The sequence below is a fragment of the Callorhinus ursinus genome, unplaced genomic scaffold (assembly GCF_003265705.2).
Source record: "Callorhinus ursinus isolate GAN/ISIS: 27379988/994484 unplaced genomic scaffold, GSC_fseal_2.0 scaffold45, whole genome shotgun sequence".
NCBI classification, from domain to species: Eukaryota; Metazoa; Chordata; class Mammalia; order Carnivora; family Otariidae; genus Callorhinus; species Callorhinus ursinus.
Genome location: NW_027397107.1, coordinates 5,036,016 through 5,056,720, shown reverse-complemented (window position 1 = coordinate 5,056,720; position 20,705 = coordinate 5,036,016). Strand labels below are relative to the sequence as shown.

The 20,705-nt window shown below is 41.0% G+C and overlaps 1 protein-coding gene across 1 annotated transcript in view; it reads right to left on the bottom strand.

The window, feature by feature from the left end:
- The window catches only part of IQGAP1 (IQ motif containing GTPase activating protein 1), a 104,646-nt gene that overhangs the window by 39,532 nt on the left and 44,409 nt on the right, over positions 1 to 20,705 (bottom strand). Inside the window, exons 6-15 of the mRNA XM_025893120.2 lie at positions 17,815 to 17,882; positions 16,774 to 16,887; positions 16,013 to 16,191; positions 15,242 to 15,326; positions 10,742 to 10,905; positions 9,849 to 9,933; positions 8,965 to 9,128; positions 8,604 to 8,764; positions 7,050 to 7,174; positions 4,885 to 5,048 (exon numbers count right to left, since the gene is read on the bottom strand). Coding sequence (XP_025748905.1) covers positions 4,885 to 5,048; positions 7,050 to 7,174; positions 8,604 to 8,764; positions 8,965 to 9,128; positions 9,849 to 9,933; positions 10,742 to 10,905; positions 15,242 to 15,326; positions 16,013 to 16,191; positions 16,774 to 16,887; positions 17,815 to 17,882 — 1,309 coding nt within the window. The remainder of the gene's footprint in view (positions 1 to 4,884; positions 5,049 to 7,049; positions 7,175 to 8,603; positions 8,765 to 8,964; positions 9,129 to 9,848; positions 9,934 to 10,741; positions 10,906 to 15,241; positions 15,327 to 16,012; positions 16,192 to 16,773; positions 16,888 to 17,814; positions 17,883 to 20,705) is intronic.

The window sequence follows — 20,705 nt, the reverse complement described above, 5'->3', positions numbered from 1 at the left end:
GCCTGGGTGGCTCAGTTGGTTAAGCATCTGCCTTCGGCTCAGGTCATGATCCCAGTGTCCTGGAATTGAGCCCTGCGTAGGGCTCCTTGCTCAGTGGGGAGGTCTGCTTCTCTCTCTCCCTCTCCCCCTGCTTGTGCGCCCTCTCTCCTCTCTCTGTCTTAAATTTAAAAAAAAGAACCAAATGAAATTCTGGAGTTGAAAAGTACAATAACTGAAATGAAAAATTCACTAGAGGGACTCAGCAGATTTCAGCATGCAAAAGAAAGAATCAGAGAACTTGAAGATAGGTCGATTTAAGTTAGACAGTCTAAGGAACAATATCCAGTCTGAGAAACAGTAAGAAAAAAGAATGAGGAAAAAGGAACCAAGCCTCAAAAACCTGTGGACACCATTAATCATACCAATACACGCATAATGGAATTCCGAGAAGGCAATGAGAAAGGGAAGGAAGAATACAGAACACTTGAAGAAAATCTGAATAGACCTATAACAAACACAGACATGGAATTAGTAATCAAAACACATTCTACAAAAACCAAACCAAACCAAACCCAAGACCATATGACTTCACTGGTGAATTCTACCAAATGTTTAAAGAATTGACACCAGTCTTATCCAAATGACCAACAGACACATGAAAAAGTGCTCAACATCGCTCGGCTTCAGGGAAACCCAAATCAAAACCTCAATGAGATACCACCTCAGACCAGTCAGAATGGCTAAAATGAACAAGTCAGGAAACGACAGATGTTGGCGGGGATGCGGAGAAAGGGGAACCCTCCTACATTGTTGGTGGGAATGCAAGCTGGTGCAACCACTCTGGAAAACAGTATGGAGGTTCCTCCAACAGTTGAAAATAGAGCTACTATACGATCCAGCAATTGCACTACTGGGTATTTACCACAAAGATACAAATGTAGGGATCCGAAGGGGGACGTGCACCCCAATGTTTATAGCAGCAATGTCCACAATAGCCAAACTGTGGAAAGAGTCAAGATGTCCATCGACAGATGAATGGATAAAGAAGATGTGGTGTATGTATATAATGGAATATTATGCAGCCAGCAAAAGGAATGAGATCTTGCCATTTGCAACAACATGGATGGAAGTGGAGGGTGTTATGCTGAGTGAAATAAGTCAATCAGAGAAAGACATGTATCATATGACCTCACTGATATGAGGAATTCTTAATCTCAGGAAACAAACTGAGGGTTGCTGGAGTGGGGGGCGGTGGGAGGACGGGATGGCTGGGTGATAGACAATGGGGAGGGTATGTGCTATGGTGAGTGCTGTGAATTGTGCAAGACTGTTGAATCACAGATCTGTCCCTCTGAAACAAATGATGCAATATATGTTAAGGAAAAAAAGAGAAGAAGATAGCAGGAAGGGAAGAATGAAGGGGGGGATGAACCATGAGAGATGATGGACTCTGAAAAACAAACTGAGGGCTCTAAAGGGGAGGGGGATGGGTTAGCCTGGTGATGGGTATTAAAGACGGCACGTTCTGCGTGGAGCACTGGGTGTTATGCACAAACAATGCATCATGGAACACTACATCCAAGACTAATGATGTGATGTATGGTGATTAACATAACAATAAAAAATTTTAAAAAAAAGAATTGACACCAGTCTTTTAGAAACTCTTCTAAAACCTAGAAGAGGAAGTAATGCTTCCCAGTTCATTCTATGAGGCCAGTATTACCCTGATACCAAAACCAGACACAAAGATATCACAAGAAAAGAAAACGACAGACCAAATTTAAATTAAGCTCTTTTGCTTGCTAAATTTAGAACTCAGATGATTATTTTTAAAACCACTCCCAAAATGGCTCAGAGGAACTGCTAAGCTGAGGCCTAAAAAAAGCCAATTCTACCAAATATGCAGTCTACATGCAGCACAGCCCAGCAGGGTTAAGCAAATTTTCCTCTAACCCGCCCCCTGCCCCCTTTCTCCTGCTTTGATGAACTCTGAAAGTTATTCCCCAGCAAAAGGAAATGCTTCAAACTCTAGTCACATCCTCTAATTAACTGTCATGACCCAAACAAAAGGAGCAGTCAGGCTTACAGCACAAGTGAGAGCAGGTACAAGTTATATCCTCCAATGACTCTTTCCTTTTTTAGAGGTTTCCTTTTTTAGGGAACCAGAGCTAGCTTATTCTCCCAAATCCCACTCCTCTGTCCGTCAGATGTAAGATTCCTTCTGGACTTAAATGGTAGCAAAAACAAAGGCCACCACCACTGGCCTTCCCAAAACCACTGCAGCCAGGCCCCAAGTTAGAGATTCGGAATCAGCAGGAACAGAGTTAAAGCTTAGGAATCTGTATTTGTTATCAAAAATGACTTTTCAAGTGTTTTAACAATCAGCCAAGTTTGGGAGGCTCTGACCCAAAGGATCCAAAATTAATATCAAAGACAGAGAACTCCATTTACCACTTCCTGCAGCCAACTGATCCCTTTTTCTCAGTTTCCTGACTACACAAATGGGAGTTGTGTTTCAGATCACTGACATTCGGCACAATCATGTGCCTCCTAAAGGAAACCTAGTACTTGCTATACTTATAGGATTAGGACATGGTAATGCCAACAACTCTCCTGACAATGGAATCAAAGGGGACCTATCAACATGATAGTATTATTACACACAACTCCTCTATCCCAACCCAAACTTAAAGAGCCTGCAGAGGTGTGAGTGTATAAAAGCTCCAACAACACAGAAGCCCTGGTCTGTTTTTCTATCTTTGGCTTCCCAGAAAGAATCTGACCCCTTAAATTAAGAATTTCTTTTAGAGGGGCACTTGGCTGGCCCTGTCAGTAGAGCAACTCTTGATTTCAGGGTTGTGAGTTCAAGCCCCACATTGGGTGTAGAGATCACTTAAAAATAAAATTAAAAAAAAAAAAAAAGGAATTTCTTTTATTTCTTCTGCTTGCTACCAGAACCTCATTGTAGGGATCTTCTGAGTCAGAAAAGGTGTCATCCCGGGGCGCCTGGGTGGCTCAGTCGTTAAGCATCTGCCTTTGGCTCAGGTAGTAATCTCAGGGTCCTGGGATCAGGCCCCACATCAGGCTCCCTGCTCCGCGGGAAGCCTGCTTCTCCCTCTCCCACTCCCCTTGCTTGTGTTCCCTCTCTCGCTGTGTCTCTCTCTGTCAAATAAAGAAAATCTTTAAAACAAACAAAAAAAATTTAAAGAGGAAAAAAAAAGGTGTCGTCCTCCCAACAACAGATTGTTATTAGTTAGGAAGAAACTAAAAGGAGATCTATCACAATTAGAAAAACAGAAGTAATCATGCCTTAATCATACAACTACTATCTGGGGGCCTACTATATACAAAACAACTTCCTACTCAGCAACATGATAAAAAGAGGTATAAATCTTGTCCATTTCCTCAACCAACTAGCTGAGGTAAGACAAACTTTTTTAAAAGATATGTTTGTGTTACAATCACCTACAAAAATCTCTATGTTCAGAGTAGCATTGCTCCTGATAGCCATTAAGACAGAAACAACCCATGTCCATCAACTGATGAATGGCTAAAATGTGCTATAGCCACACAATGGAATATAATTTGACAGTAAAAAGAAATGATGTACTACTAATACATGCTACAACTTGGATAAACCAAGCTAAGAAGCCAATTACAAAGGACTACATGTTGTATGATTCCATGTACACAAAATGTCCAGAATAGGCAAATCCATAGACAGAAGTAGACTGCTGGTTGCCTTGAGCAGGAGAGAATGAGAGAAAATGAGAAGTGACTAATTAGTGGGAGCCAGGTTTCCTTCTAGGGTGATAAAAATGTTCTAAAATTGATTGTACAATTCCATGAAGACAAAACACCACTGAATTGTACACTTTGAAATGCTGAGATCTATGCTACGTGAATTGTATCTCAATAAAGTTGCTATAAAAACATGTCATTATCTACTAAAGCTTAACACATGTGCATTCCCTATGGCCCATAAATTCTACTTCTAAATGTACACCTAATAAAAATGGTACATATATTTACCAAGAAACATGTACTAAAATATTCAAAGAAGCATTATTTGCAATAGCCAAAAAGTGGGAAACAATCCAAAATTTCCAACGACAATCTATAACCACAGAGTGGGATAGTACACAACAATAGGAATGAATAAACTATTGCTTTATTGCTTCTTACAACTGCACAGATGAATTTCACTAACATTGTGAAATTAGGCAGAAGAAGCCAGATACAAAAGAGTACATAATGTATGTACTTATATACCATTCAAATACAAGTCAAAAACAGGCCAAAAATCAACCGTGGTGTTAAAAACCAGGATTGATTACCAGCAGGTGGGGCAGTGGGGGATGGATGAAGGCAGAACGGGATGCATCAGACAGTTCTGTCAAGCTTTTCATAATCTGACTACCAATTACACAGATATGCTCACTCTTGAAAATATATACAATTGTATACTTACATAACTTATACATTTTTTGGATCTTATACTTCAACACAGAATTTACTTAGAGACACAAGAGGGGGGGCACCTGGGTGGCTCAGTTGGTTGAGCGTCTGACTCTTGATTTCGGCTCAGGTCATGATCTCAGGGTCATGAGATTGAGCCCCACGTCAGGCTCCATGCTGAGCGTGGAGCCTGCTTAAGATTCTCTCTCTCCCCCCGTCACTCTCCACCCCTTCCCTCTATTGAAAAAAAAAAAAATAGAGCGAGAGAGAAATGTCTACAACAAAGGACCACAAAAAAAAAAAAAAATCCAAATGTGTAACTGTCACATCTCATGTCCCTCCAGTGCTCTGAATCTAAAGGTATCCAGGAAACATCCCTACCTCTACCTTGGTTCCAGAAAGGATGAAGTTCTCTGAACAGAAAGGAACAATTTCACTGCCACTCACCTGGGCTTTCTCTCTCTTTGCTCTGATCAGTGTGTCTTGGTAATGCTGGGCCACCTCTGTAAGGACTCCCTCAAGTTTGGCCGCAGGAATCTGCAGGGCCTGTAGAGTCTTTTGAGCATCACCTTCATCCAGGGCTTCATTAATTAAACCAATGGCTAAAATCCCTAAATATGAAAGGACAAAGGTTATTTTTTTAATTAAGAAATTATATAAACAAATCAATTTTTAAACATGCTAAGTAATCAGAAATCCATTCAAGCATTATCATGATTCAAATTATAATTTGCCACCTATAGTATTAAGCAGCATTTAAATTTTTTGAAAATTTAGGTTTGTTTCATTTAAAATAAACTCCCTAGTATCCATACTCCCATTGAAACCTCAAGTCTCTGTTTTATTTTTAATTGCTCTAATGTGAAAGTAAAGAGAATTTTGATAAAACTGGCTTTAATAGTATAGCTTTCAAGTACATTCCAATGTGTGATCAAACCATTTCTGATTCACAAAATGTTAGAGTTCAAGGGATCGTAAAAAGTCACCTGATTCAACATCTTTAAGAAAAGATGAGGCTCAGATTTCTTCCTCGAAATTCCACTGTACAAGCGGAGGCAGATGCGACCCCAGGGCTCCCCACCCTAAGGCAAGGCTCTTCTCACCAAATCAATGGAATATTTCTCACAGGAAATACAAATTAAAACTAGAAATATTCACTCCTCAGGTATATCAGGTAGCTGTGCTACTTTTGTAAAGATTCTGTGGTATAATAAAAACTTGGCTGACCTTTGACCCCAGTTCCTGGGAAGGAGCCTCGAACCTCCGTTAGAATTTCCTAAATGATTGGACTATCTGTTATTCAGGCTTCTAGGACCCGAGTTTATACTAACAAGGTGGGCGCCTGGATAGTCTCAGGATGAGGGCTGATCAGGCTGGAAAGACCAACCATGTGATCAGAATACCAGGGCTTTGAGCCCCATGATATTGTGGTATCAGCCCAGCCTATCTATCTCCAGGGAGGGGAGGTGGACTGGAAACGGAGTTTAATTACATGGCCACTGGGGCGCCTGGGTGGCTCAGTTGGTTGGGCGACTGCCTTCGGCTCAGGTCATGATCCTGGAGTCCCGGGATCGAGTCCCGCATCGGGCTCCCTGCTCAGCGAGGAGTCTGCTTCTCCCTCTGACCCTCTTCCCTCTCGTGCTCTCTGTCTCTCATTCTCTCTCTCTCAAATAAATAAATAAAATCTTTAAAAAAAAAAAAAAATTACATGGCCACTAGTCAATCCTTCACAATCATCCTTGAAAACCTCTGGCTACCCAAAGTTCAGAAGAGCCTCCCTGATTGTGATACACACCATGAGGACACATAAGCTTGGCATTTGAGACCCTACTATATTTGGAATCACCTTATAGGTCTCCTGTTTTGGCCAGTCCTGATTTGTATCCTTTCTAGTAAAACTATAATCATAAATACAGCACTTCCTTGAGTTCTGCTAAGTCCCTCTAGCAAATTATTGAATCTGAGGGGGGTGTTGAGGGAAGCTCTGAGTTTATAGCCAGTTGCTCAGAAGTGTCGTGACCTGGAACTCCTCAGAGCTTGTGGCTGGTATCTGAAATGAGAGGAGTCTTATGGAAGCCTGAACCCTACACCCATGCAAGATGACCTAACTCAGAGTGGTTAGTGTCCGAACTACTTGTTATAAAACATTTAAAAATAACAGATCATGTTCAGGGGCGCCTGGGTGGCTCAGTCATTAGGCCTCTGCCTTCGGCTCAGGTCGTGATCCTGGGGTCCTGGGGTCGAGCCCCACATCAGGCTCCCTGCTCAGCGGGAAGCCTGCTTCTCCCTCTCCCACTCCCCCTGCTTGTGTCCCCTTTCTCACTGCATCTCTCTCTGTCCAATAAATAAGTAAAATCTTTAAAAGAAACAACAACAACAACCAGGTCACGTTTAAGTCACCTCCTGGAAACTTAGTTCTTATTACATACATACCCAATTGTAGCAGTTGCCTGATGTTTTGAAAATACCCAACCTTAGTTTTTTGTCACACACACACACACACACAATTTCCAAAAAATCTTTCTAGGAGTAGTGTTTAGAACCAGTTCATGGGATCACACACATCTTTAATAGTTTCATTATTTGAGGGGATGGTTACACAGATTACTCACTCTCATGTTCCTCCTGCACCACCAGATTCACATGGTCCACACAGGCTTGGATGTCATTCCATGTAATAAATGCATTATTTTCTGCGTGTGCCTGAGTTTTCAGTTTCATCAGCTCATCGAGATACCTGCCCCATTCCCCCAACAAAAAAGACAATGAAGTGCAATGTAAGAAAAGGGACCTTCAGGATTATCAGGGATGACAGGAATGGGAAGACTGGAGACAAAGTATCCAAAGAACAAAGACAGCTAAGGTACTCCCATAGCTTCACATATTCTAGAGAACAACTCTGAGACTGAGGAGTTACCTTCAACAAAATGTGAAAATATAAGGATATCACTTATTCTTTTAAATTTTTTTGTTTTTGTTTGTTTAAGTAATCTCTACACACAATGTGGGGCTCAAACTCACAACCCCAAGGTCAAGAGTTGCACGCTCCTCTGATTGAGCCAGCTAGGCACCCCCAGAATATCACTTATTAACAGTCTGTTACATGTTCTAAATTCCAGGTATCACCAGCTAAGAATCAGAGGCAGTATCTTAAGCAATTCCTCTAAAGACAAGAAAACAAGGCCATATACCAGCTAACAAAAGTAGAAGGAAGGATAAATCAAGATATCATCCTTAGGGGAGCCGGGCTGGCTCAGTTAGTACAACATGCAACTCTTGATCTTGGGATTGTAAGTTCAAGCCGCATGTAGGGGCTTAACAAAACAAAACACAGATATCATCATTAAGTAACTCTTATTGATAAAGTATTGATTTAGACAAGGATTATCAACTGGGATTAAAAATATTAGGTGATTGTTAATGGGGAACTGGACATTTTGAGGTGCAAAGGTGCAAAAAGAGATTATGCTAAGGGAAAAACATAAATATAGGTAAGACCCCCTGATTCAAGGATCAATCTTAATATCTCTAACGGTGACACAAGTAGATTTTATATGCCTCTAGTTAAGAGAAACTAGTAAATAAATACACAAACCAAAAACACTGACTCGATCTTGAAAGCCTTTAGATCTAATTTCCAATTCACAGAAATAAGCCAAATATCAGGAAGCAACCGGAACCAGAAGGTGGAACATTTTATAGGACAACTGGTCCCATCTCTTTAACAAGTCAGTTTCATGAAGAAAGGCACAATGCTAGATTAAAAGATACCTAAGTGGTACAAAAGTCATGTAACACATAGTCCTTCACTGGATCCTGGTGTGAAGAAACCAAGTGAAAAGGACAGTTTTGGAACAAGTAGAAATATGAAAATGGACTAGGTTCAGCAGATATTTAAGAAGAATTCTTTATTTCATCAGGGTATAAGATAGTACTATTTTGGCTCTATAATAAACATCCTCATTGTTTTAGATAAGCATACTTAACATATTTAGGAGTGGAATGCTATGACATAATTTACTATAAATCCTCCAGCATAATAAAGAATAAAATGAATCAAAATAGAAAAAAAAAAGAAAAAACGATCGCACACTAAAGTCACAATGCCTGACAAGAGGAGAGCTGACACCCAAAAATGGATCCCATCTACCACTCTGCGCACCCACCTCTGAGAGTTTTCTTCTTCGATATTGGTAAGGCCTGTCACCGAACTGCTCAACTGTTTCCACACTGTGTTCATGTCCCCCGACTCCAGTGCCCTGTTGATCAGGGCCACGGATGACAGCATCTCTACTGCTACAGACAGCTCAGGATGGGTGAGGCTGTGCTGCAGAGACGGGGAGGGGGAGGAGGTGAGGACAGACATTCTTGGATACCGACAGAAGTCAGAAGTTCAAGTAAGCCATAAGCAGTCTAAGTTTCTGGTTTAAAAAAAAAAAAAAAAAAGCCCCGCCAACCACACTGAGAAGTGGGTGTGAAGTTCACTTCTACTCCATTCTGCTAACAGGACAGGTTGGGCTGACTTACCTCAGGACTCTGTTGCTGCAGCGTAACCAGCTCTTTCTGATAAAGATCGGCCGCAAACGGATACACCTGGGGCAGCTGGGCCTCAGGATTCATAAGCTCCAGAACAGTCTTCTCAGCAACACCCTTCTGGATGGCAGCGTTGATTGCTGCCACGGCTGCCAATCCTGAGTAGAAAACGGGCCAGAAATGCAGCTGGCTTAGGAAGCCCCCAGGGAAAGTAGAGGCGGTTTTCACAGGAGAAAGTTATATTCTGCGGATAAACTATTAGCCAGGATGTTTGAAGTGGAGCTTTCATCTTTAAAAAACAGCCCCGCACTTTGTATGAAGGTGAACTGTTGGCTATGCCAACTATATCCCAATAAAGCCGTTTTCCACTCCAATTCATCCTGCAACTCTCCTTCTAAAACATCTCTTCCATACCATGCAGCCCGGAGAATCAAGGACCAGCTTCTTAAGCAGCCATTCAAAGGTTTCCACAGTCTTTCGAAGCCTTTATCTTATACAACTCGGCCCCAAATATCTACAGAAATTTTATTGTCACCACTGTTGCTTCAATACATCCTTCATCATCTGTATCTCTGCTCACACTTCCTTTTTCTCTCTGCCCATGTTGGCAACATCCTTCTCTCTCTCCCACCACCCAGATCTCACCCAGCAAACCCCTTAAGTCTCACCGCCTCCAACGCTCAAGTGCTTCCAAGCCAAAGTGAGCCCACGTGGACTCCAGTTCTACTAAGAAAACGAGAGGAGCTCTCCTGCCAAAGGCCCCTGGTACTCAATTATGGCTAGCAGGCTTGGGGTGGGGGTGAGGAGTGACGGGATCTGACCTCAGATGCCCCAGTGGACCTAAGCCCTACTCAGGATCTCAGGGAGTGGACTCTTACTTCTCTGATACTGTTGGGCAGCACTGTTTGCAGCATCCACACCATACTGGAGCTCCTCCTTCTGTAGGGGATCAGCCTGACCACCCTGAGGAAAGCAAAGAACATTTATGTGAAGATTCTCGTGCCTGTGCCTCCAGGCCTTACAGTGGTTATCTCAACAGTAGTCAGAGGGACGAAGAACCATGGGCCCTAAATGACAGTGTCAGGCTACGTGCAGAGAAAGCGGCAGTCCTAGTGAGAGCCAAAGCCCCTGCCAAATACGGCAGAATGGCTTTCCAGATACCACCACATAAAAAAAGATAGTTTGTGAGAAGCATCAAAATATTGACATAAGATATTTAGACTCATTAGCACATTAATGCTGCTTACTTTGGCCAATATATGCTGGGAATCTGCAAAATGTACACTTGTTTGTCCTCATTCAGACAAAAAAGAAAGCCACTCATATTTGTCCTACAAACCCCACTAAGTACAATTCCACAGTCTACTCTTACTGCACGTTACGTGCTTTCCCAGTGCTGGCCAGAGGAAACTAGTTGACATTGGCTTTCTTTTAAGTAGAAAGTCCTGAAGTAAGAATGTGAAAGAGATTCAGGTTTTCCCCCATGGCTTTGAGTTGGGGAATTAAGAAGGATGCTTCAAGTGAAGGGGTGGTTAGGTTCGGAGGGCAGGTACTACTTGTGTAAGAGGGTTTACAACTGGAAAAGCGAAAGGGGACTAAAGACAATGTGTTTCTTACCTGGGGATATCTTAAAAACCTACATTCATATGCAGGAAAAAAAAAGTCGTACTAAAAACTATAGGTTATAGTCTAACAACAGGGGAAAAAGGCCAGCACAGGATCCGCATGGATATACGTGAACGCCCACAGGTGCGGCCCACCACACTTTTACCTGTCTTTTCTGCTGCCTATCACTCAGGAGCTGCTTGAGGTACCAGTCCCCGTTCTGCTGCTGCAGCCCTCGAAGGCCCAGAGCTGGAGACTGCAGGGCCTTGAACAAGGCCAGTGCCACGCCCTGCTCCAAAGCCAGGTCCACACTTGCTAAGGCGGAAGATGCTGCGGAGAGGAAAAGGCCACCACTTATGAACGCACTGGGTGAGCATCACAGCCTAGAATACTTTTCCTTCCCCACAACCAAACTCAATTTCAGATGAGGGAAATATAGATCAGATGGCCTTTATTCTGGAATATCACAGAAGCACAAGATCTTGGGATTGGAACAGGACCTTCAAGTCCTCAAGTCCAGGGGCCCCCAGACGGGCTGTTCGTCAGTTAACAGATTCCTAAACCATGCCTCAGGCCTACTAAAAAGCTGCCAGATGTAGACACCTTGGCACCAATGTGGGGTAGCAATATAAGACGCACCAATCCAAACCAATGCATGTCTAAATGCCCTCTAAACGCCAAGTTATTGTCTAGATGAAACTACTAAACAGGAGGCGGTTTCTCCCACAGCAATTTACATCTTTGAGCAATTTTGCTTAAAAAAACAAAACAAAAACAAAACTGTGAAAGCTTCCACCCTAGTGTTGAGGCTTGAAAACATCCAGTCCCGCTTTCCCTCTGACAGTCCACCCCAGACTAAAGAGCCTTCATTCCTTCTTAATAGCATCAGTCTGAATCCCTTCATTACCCTGCTACCCCCTGAACACATTCCACCAGGACCGTGAGGGCCCAGAGAGCCAAGGGTGGTCTGACCGCGGGGAATGGTGGGGGCTATCTACGCCCTCTCGATACACTCTACTTCTCGTCATAGAACCTGAGGTCACACAGGGTCTTTTAATATCTGGCAGTGAAAACCTAGATGTTCCTTCATCTGAAAACAATAAAGACAAGTTCCCCACAGTGTTGTTAAGATTAAACGAAATCACATACATGAAAGCACTTTGTATATTGCAAAATAAATAAGGTATTAGGTTGGCAGTCAGAAAAAGGTATTTTCTGACTTCAAAAATAATAGCCAGTGGCAAGTGATCATTACTGTATTATTTTCAGTTTCCCTATTTTTATAAGAGAAAACAGAGTTCTCCCTCCATGCTCCACCCAAGGGATCTGATTTTATCACCAAAGTAGCAAAACAAATCAATAACAACATACTAAAAATAAAAATATTTGGGGCAGAGCAGCACTTAAAAATTTTAAACGTTTTAATGTTAGTAAAGAAAAAAAAGAAAAAGAAATATAAAGTGTTAAAAGGAAAATTTTAAATCTCTGGGTCTGTAGTCTCACTGTAGACTCCTGAGAAGACTATTCACACCTCTCCAATGATTACACCTGCAGTTCAGCTAACTCATCACCACACCAAGGTGAAGGCTCCTTGAGTCGTCCACGTGACCATTAGCCAACTAATCATCCATTCCCTCAACAGCATTTACTGAGCACCAGCTTTGTGCTGCAAATAACAGCTGTGAACAAAACAAATGATCTCTGTCTCGGTGGAGATTTTACAGGAGTGGGGACAGAAAAGAAACAAAATCAATACAGGTAAACAACCAGGCTTTTTCTAGGTATGCGATGTAGAATCTCAGATTATCTATCTACAAAAGCATCTAGTCAATTATGCTTTTACTAGAAGCATACTTACTACATAAATAGGTAAATATTTAAATAAACATAACATTCACACTATTAAGATAAAGTTTAGAACATTATTTAAATACTTTCTTCCACTAAGCTTTAACTAATTTTCCGTGTTCTACAAAAAAAGTAAATAAAAGCTTATTCTCATTTTTAACTATTTGGCCTGCAGCTTTCTCCCAGGGCAGTGGCTTCAATGCTGGTTTTCATACCCTCAGGGAAAGAATCTTATCTTTAATTATGTTAAGATAATTCCTGGGGCGTAAAGTTCCCTTATCTTCCTAGCACACAACTTTCTCTTGCCTTCAGACTTGGCTCTACGATTAGGAAGACTGTCACTCTCTGGAGAATCCTGCCCTATCCTCACCTTATCTATCCAGTGAAAGTTCTTATACAAACCTCCAAGGAGAAGACATTATTCCAGTCTTTTTCTATGACTGTACCTCATACACCTTTGATACATTGTTCTAAGCAAGTTCCCCTGAAATTACTCATTTGCATGTCTATCTTCCCTACCATGTTGAAAGCCACTTGAGGGAATTTTTTGAAAAGAAGTATTTATTTATTTTAGAGAGAGAGGAGTGGAGAGGGAAGGGCAGAGGGAGAGGAAAAGAAAGGGAAAGAATCTCAAGCACAACACAGGGCTCGATCTCAAGGCCCTGAGATCATAACCTGAGACCTAGTTGATGTTTAACCCACTGAGCTACCCGGGCGCCCCTGAACGGAACACTTTAAAAACATACAGCTATGTCTCTTCCCCGACAGGTTTATAACTGACTCTCACAGACTTAGCCAGGTAAAGCTACAGTGGTTATAAAATCCTAAACAACATAGTAGGAAAAAAACACCTTTGGGCGCCTGGGTGGCTCAGTGGTTAAGCGTCTGCCTTCAGCTCAGGTCATGATCCCGGGGTCCTGGGATCGGGTCCCGCATCGGGCTCCCTGCTCAGCAGGAGGCCTGCTTCTCCCTCTGCCTCTCTCTCTCTCTCTCTGTCTCTCATGAATAAATAAATAAAATCTTAAAAAAAAAAAAAAAAAGAAAACCCTTACTAAAACAAAGAGTGTTTTATGCAGTGTACGCAGCAGGAAACATGCCGGACTTCCTTCTCACAGAGACAACTATTGCTGGCTTAAATATTCATACAGATACAACACAACACATCACCCATACGTGAATGCAACTATTACTCCGTTCAGAAAACCATTATCTTAAATGAACCAGAATGGAACAGGATACAAAGACTCCTGGTCAGGATTTAGAGCCCCTGGTCATACGGAGCTCGTAGAATCTTATAGTCTCTCTAGTTATTCTGTTCCAAGTATTGGTTCAAGGGAGAGTGGGAGTCCCCCCAATGAACAGAGGGGACCAGGATTACTATTACTGTTGTATTTATTATCCTGAGCAAAGCAAGGTCAAGCCTGGTTGAAATCAAATAAGCTCTTTAGTTCTTTTGGTGAGTCTAACCATTACACTAGGAATTACAGGGATTTCAAAAGAAGCAGAACTCCTAAGTAATCCGTACTAGGAGTTTATATAGAGATGTCAGAAACAAAGGCAAGCAATAGAAGACAATATGTAATTGTGTAGAAAATTATGTAGTTGGTTTATAAATGGCACAGGAGAGCTGGAATGGGGCAGCTGAGAACTGAGCTGGACCGTGAAATACTGGATAATTTGGGTCAGGTAAGAGATAAGGGATGAGGGCACTGTACTGAGAATACACGATTAGCAAAAGCTATGATAATGCTAATGTTTACTGAGTACTCACTAAATACCAGGCAATTTACATGCATTATCTCACCATCTGCAGAACAAGTCTGTGCCACAGGGGTCCCATGTCACAAAGCTATTAGTAAGAAGCCAAGAGACCAAGTTCCTGGTCTGAGCCACTCCAGAGAGGGATTCTTTCAAGAGTCATGAAAGGAACAGAGTGAATATGGGAGACAATTAGGCAAATGAGTTTGTATAGAGAGTTGTATGCATAAAATACTGCATAAAAAACTCCCCTAGGCTAGGGGTCTGTTTTGTCCTGCAAGTGATGAGGAACCAATGCAGGTTCTTTAGCAGGAGAGTGACAAAATGAAAATGACACTTTCAAGACATTTAACTCCTCAAAAGTATATAGCACATACATACAAAACTCAGTATGAATGGTATAATCTCATTTTTGTTTAAATGTTTTTAAAGATACGCATAAAAATATCAATAGTAATGAGGCACCCGGGTGGTTCAGCCGGTTAAGCATCTGACTGCTTAGGTCTTGAGATCTCAGGTTCATGAGTTCAAGCCCCGTGTTGGGCCCCATGCTGAGCATGGAGCCTACTTAAAAAAATAAGGAAAAATAAAATCCCTATTTAGATTTTTTTTAAGTGTATTAATACAGGGTAAAAGAGTGAAACTAGCCAACAAGATGAGTCCAGAAGCTACAGCAGATGAGCAAATAGAGGGAGGGCCTGCCTCTGAGGACGATAGCTGAAACAGAAGATATATGAACACAAAAAACAGTACTAAGCAATAGTTCCCAAACAAATCCACTAATGTCTAAAACAAACTTCGGGATGCTTGCGTATCTCAGTCAGCTAAGAGTCTGCCTTCAGCTCAGGTCATGATCGCAGGGTCCTGAGATCAAGTACCGCGTTGGGTTCCTTGGTCAGTGGGAAGCCTGCTTTTCCCTCTGCCTGCCACTCCCCCGGGGTTGTGCTCTCTCTCTGACAAATAAATGAGTAAAGTCTTAAAAAAATAAAAATAAAAACAGATCAACACTCACATTATTCTGTAACATCCCCGCAGGTACCCAACTAAGGGACATACTTACTATTGACTTTGTTTATATTGCCTTGAATTTCAGCTTGAGTGAGCAGCTCCTCATAAACGTCCCTTTCCCTCTCAGAGTTTTCTGTCTGAAGATGAATAAAAAGTGTAATAAATCAGCTCAGGTCTCTAGGAAGACCTCAGAAACACCTGACCTCCCACAACCAGGAGAGAACAAAGAGGAAGGGTGTTACACAACTCTTAACTAAAAACATAAAAGCAGATCCACTTGTTAATGACAAGCCCAAGAGTGCTTCCAGAGGCAGGCATAAGCAGGAAGCACTGGCGAACCCTGCCCTGCTCACTCTGCCCTGCTCACTCGGGAGCCTGCATCCTTGCCTCAGACCTGAGCAGAATGGGCACCCCCAAGGTCCAGATCTCAGAACTTCTCATTGCTGTGCACAAAATTCAAGAATAAAGTAAAAGTCAAAATGGAATCTAATACCAAAAGACTGCATACTGTGTAAATCCATCTCATTTATATGTAATTCTTAAAAAGGTAAATATAGTGATCTGTTCAGACTGGAAGTTGCCTGGGGCCAAGGTGGGGAGTAGAGGGCAGTAGAGGCTGACTATGAAGAAGGACCTGGGGCTTTGAGGATGATGGGTTTTGTAACCACACACGTTTGTCAAAACCCATCAAACCATACATGTAAAATGAGTAAATTTTACTGTGTGTAAATTATACTTCAAGAAAATGGGTTTTAAAAATGGAGTCATATCAAACAATGTAAGAATATAAATCAATTACAAAGAAGAAATGTTCCATTTTTACCCTGTTTTTAGCATTGGTCATTTTCTCCTGCTTGGCCTGATAAAGCACATCCTGGTAAGTGGAAGCCAAGGGCTCTTCGAGATTTATAAGCATGGCGTTCGGGTTTCTCAGAGCCACAAATGTGTCAGCTGGAATTCTACGGTCAACAGCCTCATTAATGGCAATAACAGCAGCATGCACTAAGAAGAAAAAAAAATTCAAAACATAGAACACTGGAGTTATATAGAGTAAGGGATGTACATGACATATCCAGAACAACATCATAACCCCCTATTGCAGGAAAAGGCTCGTTTTGATAGAGAAAAGATGACTGGGGTTGGAGGAATGGCTTCCTGAATCCTGTAAGCCTAGTCTCTTCCTGGATGCACAAAGGCCAAAGCTCTCCCTATGATCCCATGCCTGGGATGCTGAGTTTGGAAACTCACAGGGAAATATTTGTTAAAGAGCCTTGCAAGGAGCAGGTATTATGGAAATGTTCACCCTTCATCATCATGTAAGTACCATTAAAAAAAAATAATAAATAAGAAAAACCCAAAGAGGCACTGAAATGTAGAACTCACTTCCTAAATGCTTTCATTTTGATCAAAATCACTCACTTACTTCCAAATAACAATAGCACAGAAGCCCGTAGCAGTGTTAAACTACCTCTACCGACCTAAGCTTGCTAACAAAATTCCTAATGTCCAGGACCATCATAGTATCCATGACTGAAAGTGGTAGCAACAATTCCATGTGAACCCACAAAATTTCTCTCTGCTTACATGCGGCTTCATCCACTGAGAGTTCGTTAGCCAGGATACCCCCAATCTTGCTGAAGGCAGGCATCTGGATCCCATACTTCTCCAGTTCAATCTTCATGTTGTTGATTTCCTCTTCTACAGGAAAAGATAAAAGACCCAGGTGAGCAAGTTAAGCACCTTTCCAGAACTCAGAGAAGGAAACAGATTCCCCAACTACAAAACGGGATAAAGTGGTGGCTACCTCCTAGGATTATGAGGATTTAATGAGATGATATACGGAAAGCACTGAACATAGCACCGGCACAAAGCATACACTCAGTAAACATTATTATTACTATTATCAAGAGCATCAAAACTCAGTATAACATGAGAAACAGCCCTACAGAAAAAAGTGTTTCTCAAAACTGCTCCTTCTGGCATTTTCTACAATGAACTTCCAAATGGAGCAGCTTTGAAGGGAGCTCAGCAACAAGTGACCCACAAGCCAGCCAGATGTCTTTACACGCCAAGTCACTAGCCGCTATTAAACTATTCTGCTTCCAAGGCAGGGAGCCAAATGATAAAGAAAACAACATGTAAGGTTTGGCCCTTTGCCCCAGGTCTGGTGAACAACTTCCCCAGAAGGAAAAACGTCATAGATAAAAGTTTTATTAAATTTAAAATTCCCAAGCCTACAAAATAATGACCAGTTCAAAATATTTGAATCTATATTACCCCTAACCGATATTACTATTGTTCTTTTTCTCCCCAAGCCCCCATCTCGTCAAGCATCTGACAAGAGCAAATACACATAGAATAAGGTAAAAAAGCTAATTTTTTAATTACTCAATTGTCACGCTTTGCTTTGACCACCATAGGTACTTGCTAAAATGAGAGAACCAAGTTTGAAATTCCAAGTTTAGTGGTCTTCTCAACGCACACAGGAGAAGCAAGTTACTTATACTTCTTTGATCTCTTGTTGCCAGGTTTTATTAAAGCCCTATGTCTTTGATTGGTATTGTTGACTCTCCAGGCTATTTCCACATAAATCAAGCATTTCCTGCCAAGTTTGTAACTCCTTACCTGTGAAGTCAACCTTTCCATATAGGTCTTGAATCTGAGGAGCCAGGCCCAGTTTGAAGAGGTATAAACTAGAAGACATGATGTGCAGGAAGAGTTAGGCCTCCCAGCTGCACCTAGCTGCTGCTCTTAGATTAACGGGGAAGTCAGCAGAAAGAACAAACATTCTGAACATACCCCTGCATGCTACCATATTCCCCTTTGCAGTTACCGTACTTTATCTCAGAACCTTTTCTTAGTTTTACATAATATTGTCCTAGAAAGTCACATAATGCAATGCAAAAAGCACTGGACTGGGAATCAGAAGACACAAGTTCGAGTCCCAGTTCTGGTACAAATCCAGTGTGTAATTAGATGTTAACATACATGTGAATATAATTAATCTAAGTGGAGAAATCTTCACTTCTGTCCACCTTCCTGTGATCAATAAGTTTTAACTAACAAGATATTTATAACTGTCATGAAAATGATTCAAATAAAAAGTATTATTTAAACTAAATTCATATTACTGATGGAAATAGTTCAGGTAATTTATGAGTTTTAAACAAACATTATGTATCTTTACTTTAAGTAAAAAAAGAAATCTATTCGACTTTAAATCTCATGAAGGCAGGAATAAAAGTCTTGTTCACCAATGTCTACCCAGAACTTGGCATATATTAATAAAATATTAACATTTCACAGATGGACAGATGGATAAGTAAATATCTATAAGCCTGAATTAGCTTAACTGGATTCTAAGGACCTAGCAGATCAGAACCAACAAATTAAAAGTGTATTTGACAGGGGCGCCTGGGTGGCTCAGTCATTAAGCATCTGCTTTCAGCTCAGATCATGGTCCCAGGGTCCTGGGATCAAGCCCCACCATCAGGTTCTCTGCTCTGCGGAAAGCCTGCTTCTCCCTCTCCCACTCCCCCTAATTGTGTTTCCTCTCTCGCTGTCTCTAATAAATAAATAAAATCTTAAAAAAAAAAAAAAAAGACATGTACTTGACAGGGATGGACACGAGCAAGACACTGACGGCCTAGCAATAAGGGAATAAATTAAAAAACGCCCAAGAAAGAAATCACAGTAACTCAACAGAGTGACCAACAGTTTTTGCAATAATCTATAAACCTCAGTTTGATCTAAGCACAAATATGGATCATGTATACTGCATTCACAGAACTGATCAGAACTTAAATTGTATAATCTAAAAAAAGTCAAGTATTCTGAAAATACATTCGAATTTATACATTCAGCGTAGCTAATTATTTTCTCAGAAAAGTACAAGTATGAATCATCTGTATATGATTAAGTGCTTTTTTTTAGAGTAAAATGCTCAAAATGGAACTATATAAAGTTTCTCTCTCAAAAGATTTTAAATCTATTCAACAAATTTTCCAAACCAAAATGGCCAATAACATTCTATACCTGTCATATGTCCCTATTATATATATTATTTCTCCCACATAATATGCCCCACCTGCATTCCAAATTAGTAAGAATATTTTTCTTCAGGAACCCTCTTTTATTGCTACTTGGAAAGAGCAAAGTGGCTGCCACACTTTAAGAAATTTCAAGAATGTCACTTTTACAAGTCCAAGAAGAGTGAGTTCACTTTTAAGATCTTTTGATGGTAAATTAAAGTTGTTACGATATCCCTGGCTGATATGAATAAAGTAGAGGAGAAGCTAAGACACAGGCACCATCTTTCTTTTATCTCAATTACTGGGAATATTTTAAGGAGCTGCTGGAGTTATGAATATAACCACAATGGACACTCAGACCCTTTGGCCCAGAACCGAGTTGAAACTTTCAATCCTACCAGTAAACACCCCTGTCCATTCTTTGCTCCTGTTCTCCCTACTTTTACAAATAAAACTGAGGTGCCTACAACGGTCAGCCTGTGATTGAGCTCAGGTTCATTCTTCTTTTCCTTTTTCCTACCAAAGCTGTACTTTATAGCAATGGGGAAAAGGAGGCTGTGGATTCCTATTATCTTTGCTGCCTGCAGAGTAACCTGAAAGAAGCCACTATGCTGATCTCAAAGACTGTTAATAAAGGCTCTTAAACACAAACATAGCAGTTGCTTAGGAAACAGAATCTAATACAGTCCATAATCCCTGATCTAAATTCTTTGGGCCAGATATGAATTTAGGATTTCTCAGATATTAGAAAGGTTTTATAGTATATACAGTATTATAAAATACGCCAGCAAGCCTTGAGGCAGCACCTCTAAATAAATACATTATTTCTCTGCAGAGAAACATACACATAATCACAGTAAGCAGACTATTATTCTAAATAACTTCAATTAATTCTGATCAGATTTTGCCAACAAATGAGTTGGAACCAAACAAATATAATTTTCAGCTTTTACATTTCTTTTGAATTTAGGATATAGGATTATGGGCCAATTTAACCTCAAAATCAGTTCTTAAAAAGATAAAACATCAGAGGAAATGGAAATAAAGTATACAAATATATATGAAATAATAATAAAGAATTGGGGTGTTGAGGCGCCCGGGTGGCTCAGTCAGTTAAGCATCTGTCTTCAGCTCAGGGTCCAGGGATCGAGTCCTGCATCGGGCTCCCTGCTCAGTGGGGAGTCTGCTTCTCCCTCTCCCTCTACAATATCCCTGCTTGTGCTCTCTCTCTCATAAATAAAATAATTGGTCAAAAAAAGAAAAAAAGAATTGGGGTCTTATCTGAGGGTGGAATGTAATCCAGAAAAGTAATTTAGCAGGACTAAATACGGTGACTGTCTATGGAGTAATGCCAGTCAAGACGAAAGAGAGAGAGAGACAGAAAGATGAAAGAAAGGAAAGAAAGGAAAGAGAAAAGAAAAGAAAAAAGAGGAAAGAAAGAGAGAGAGAGAGAGAGAGAGAGAGAGAGAGAGAAAGAAAAGAAAG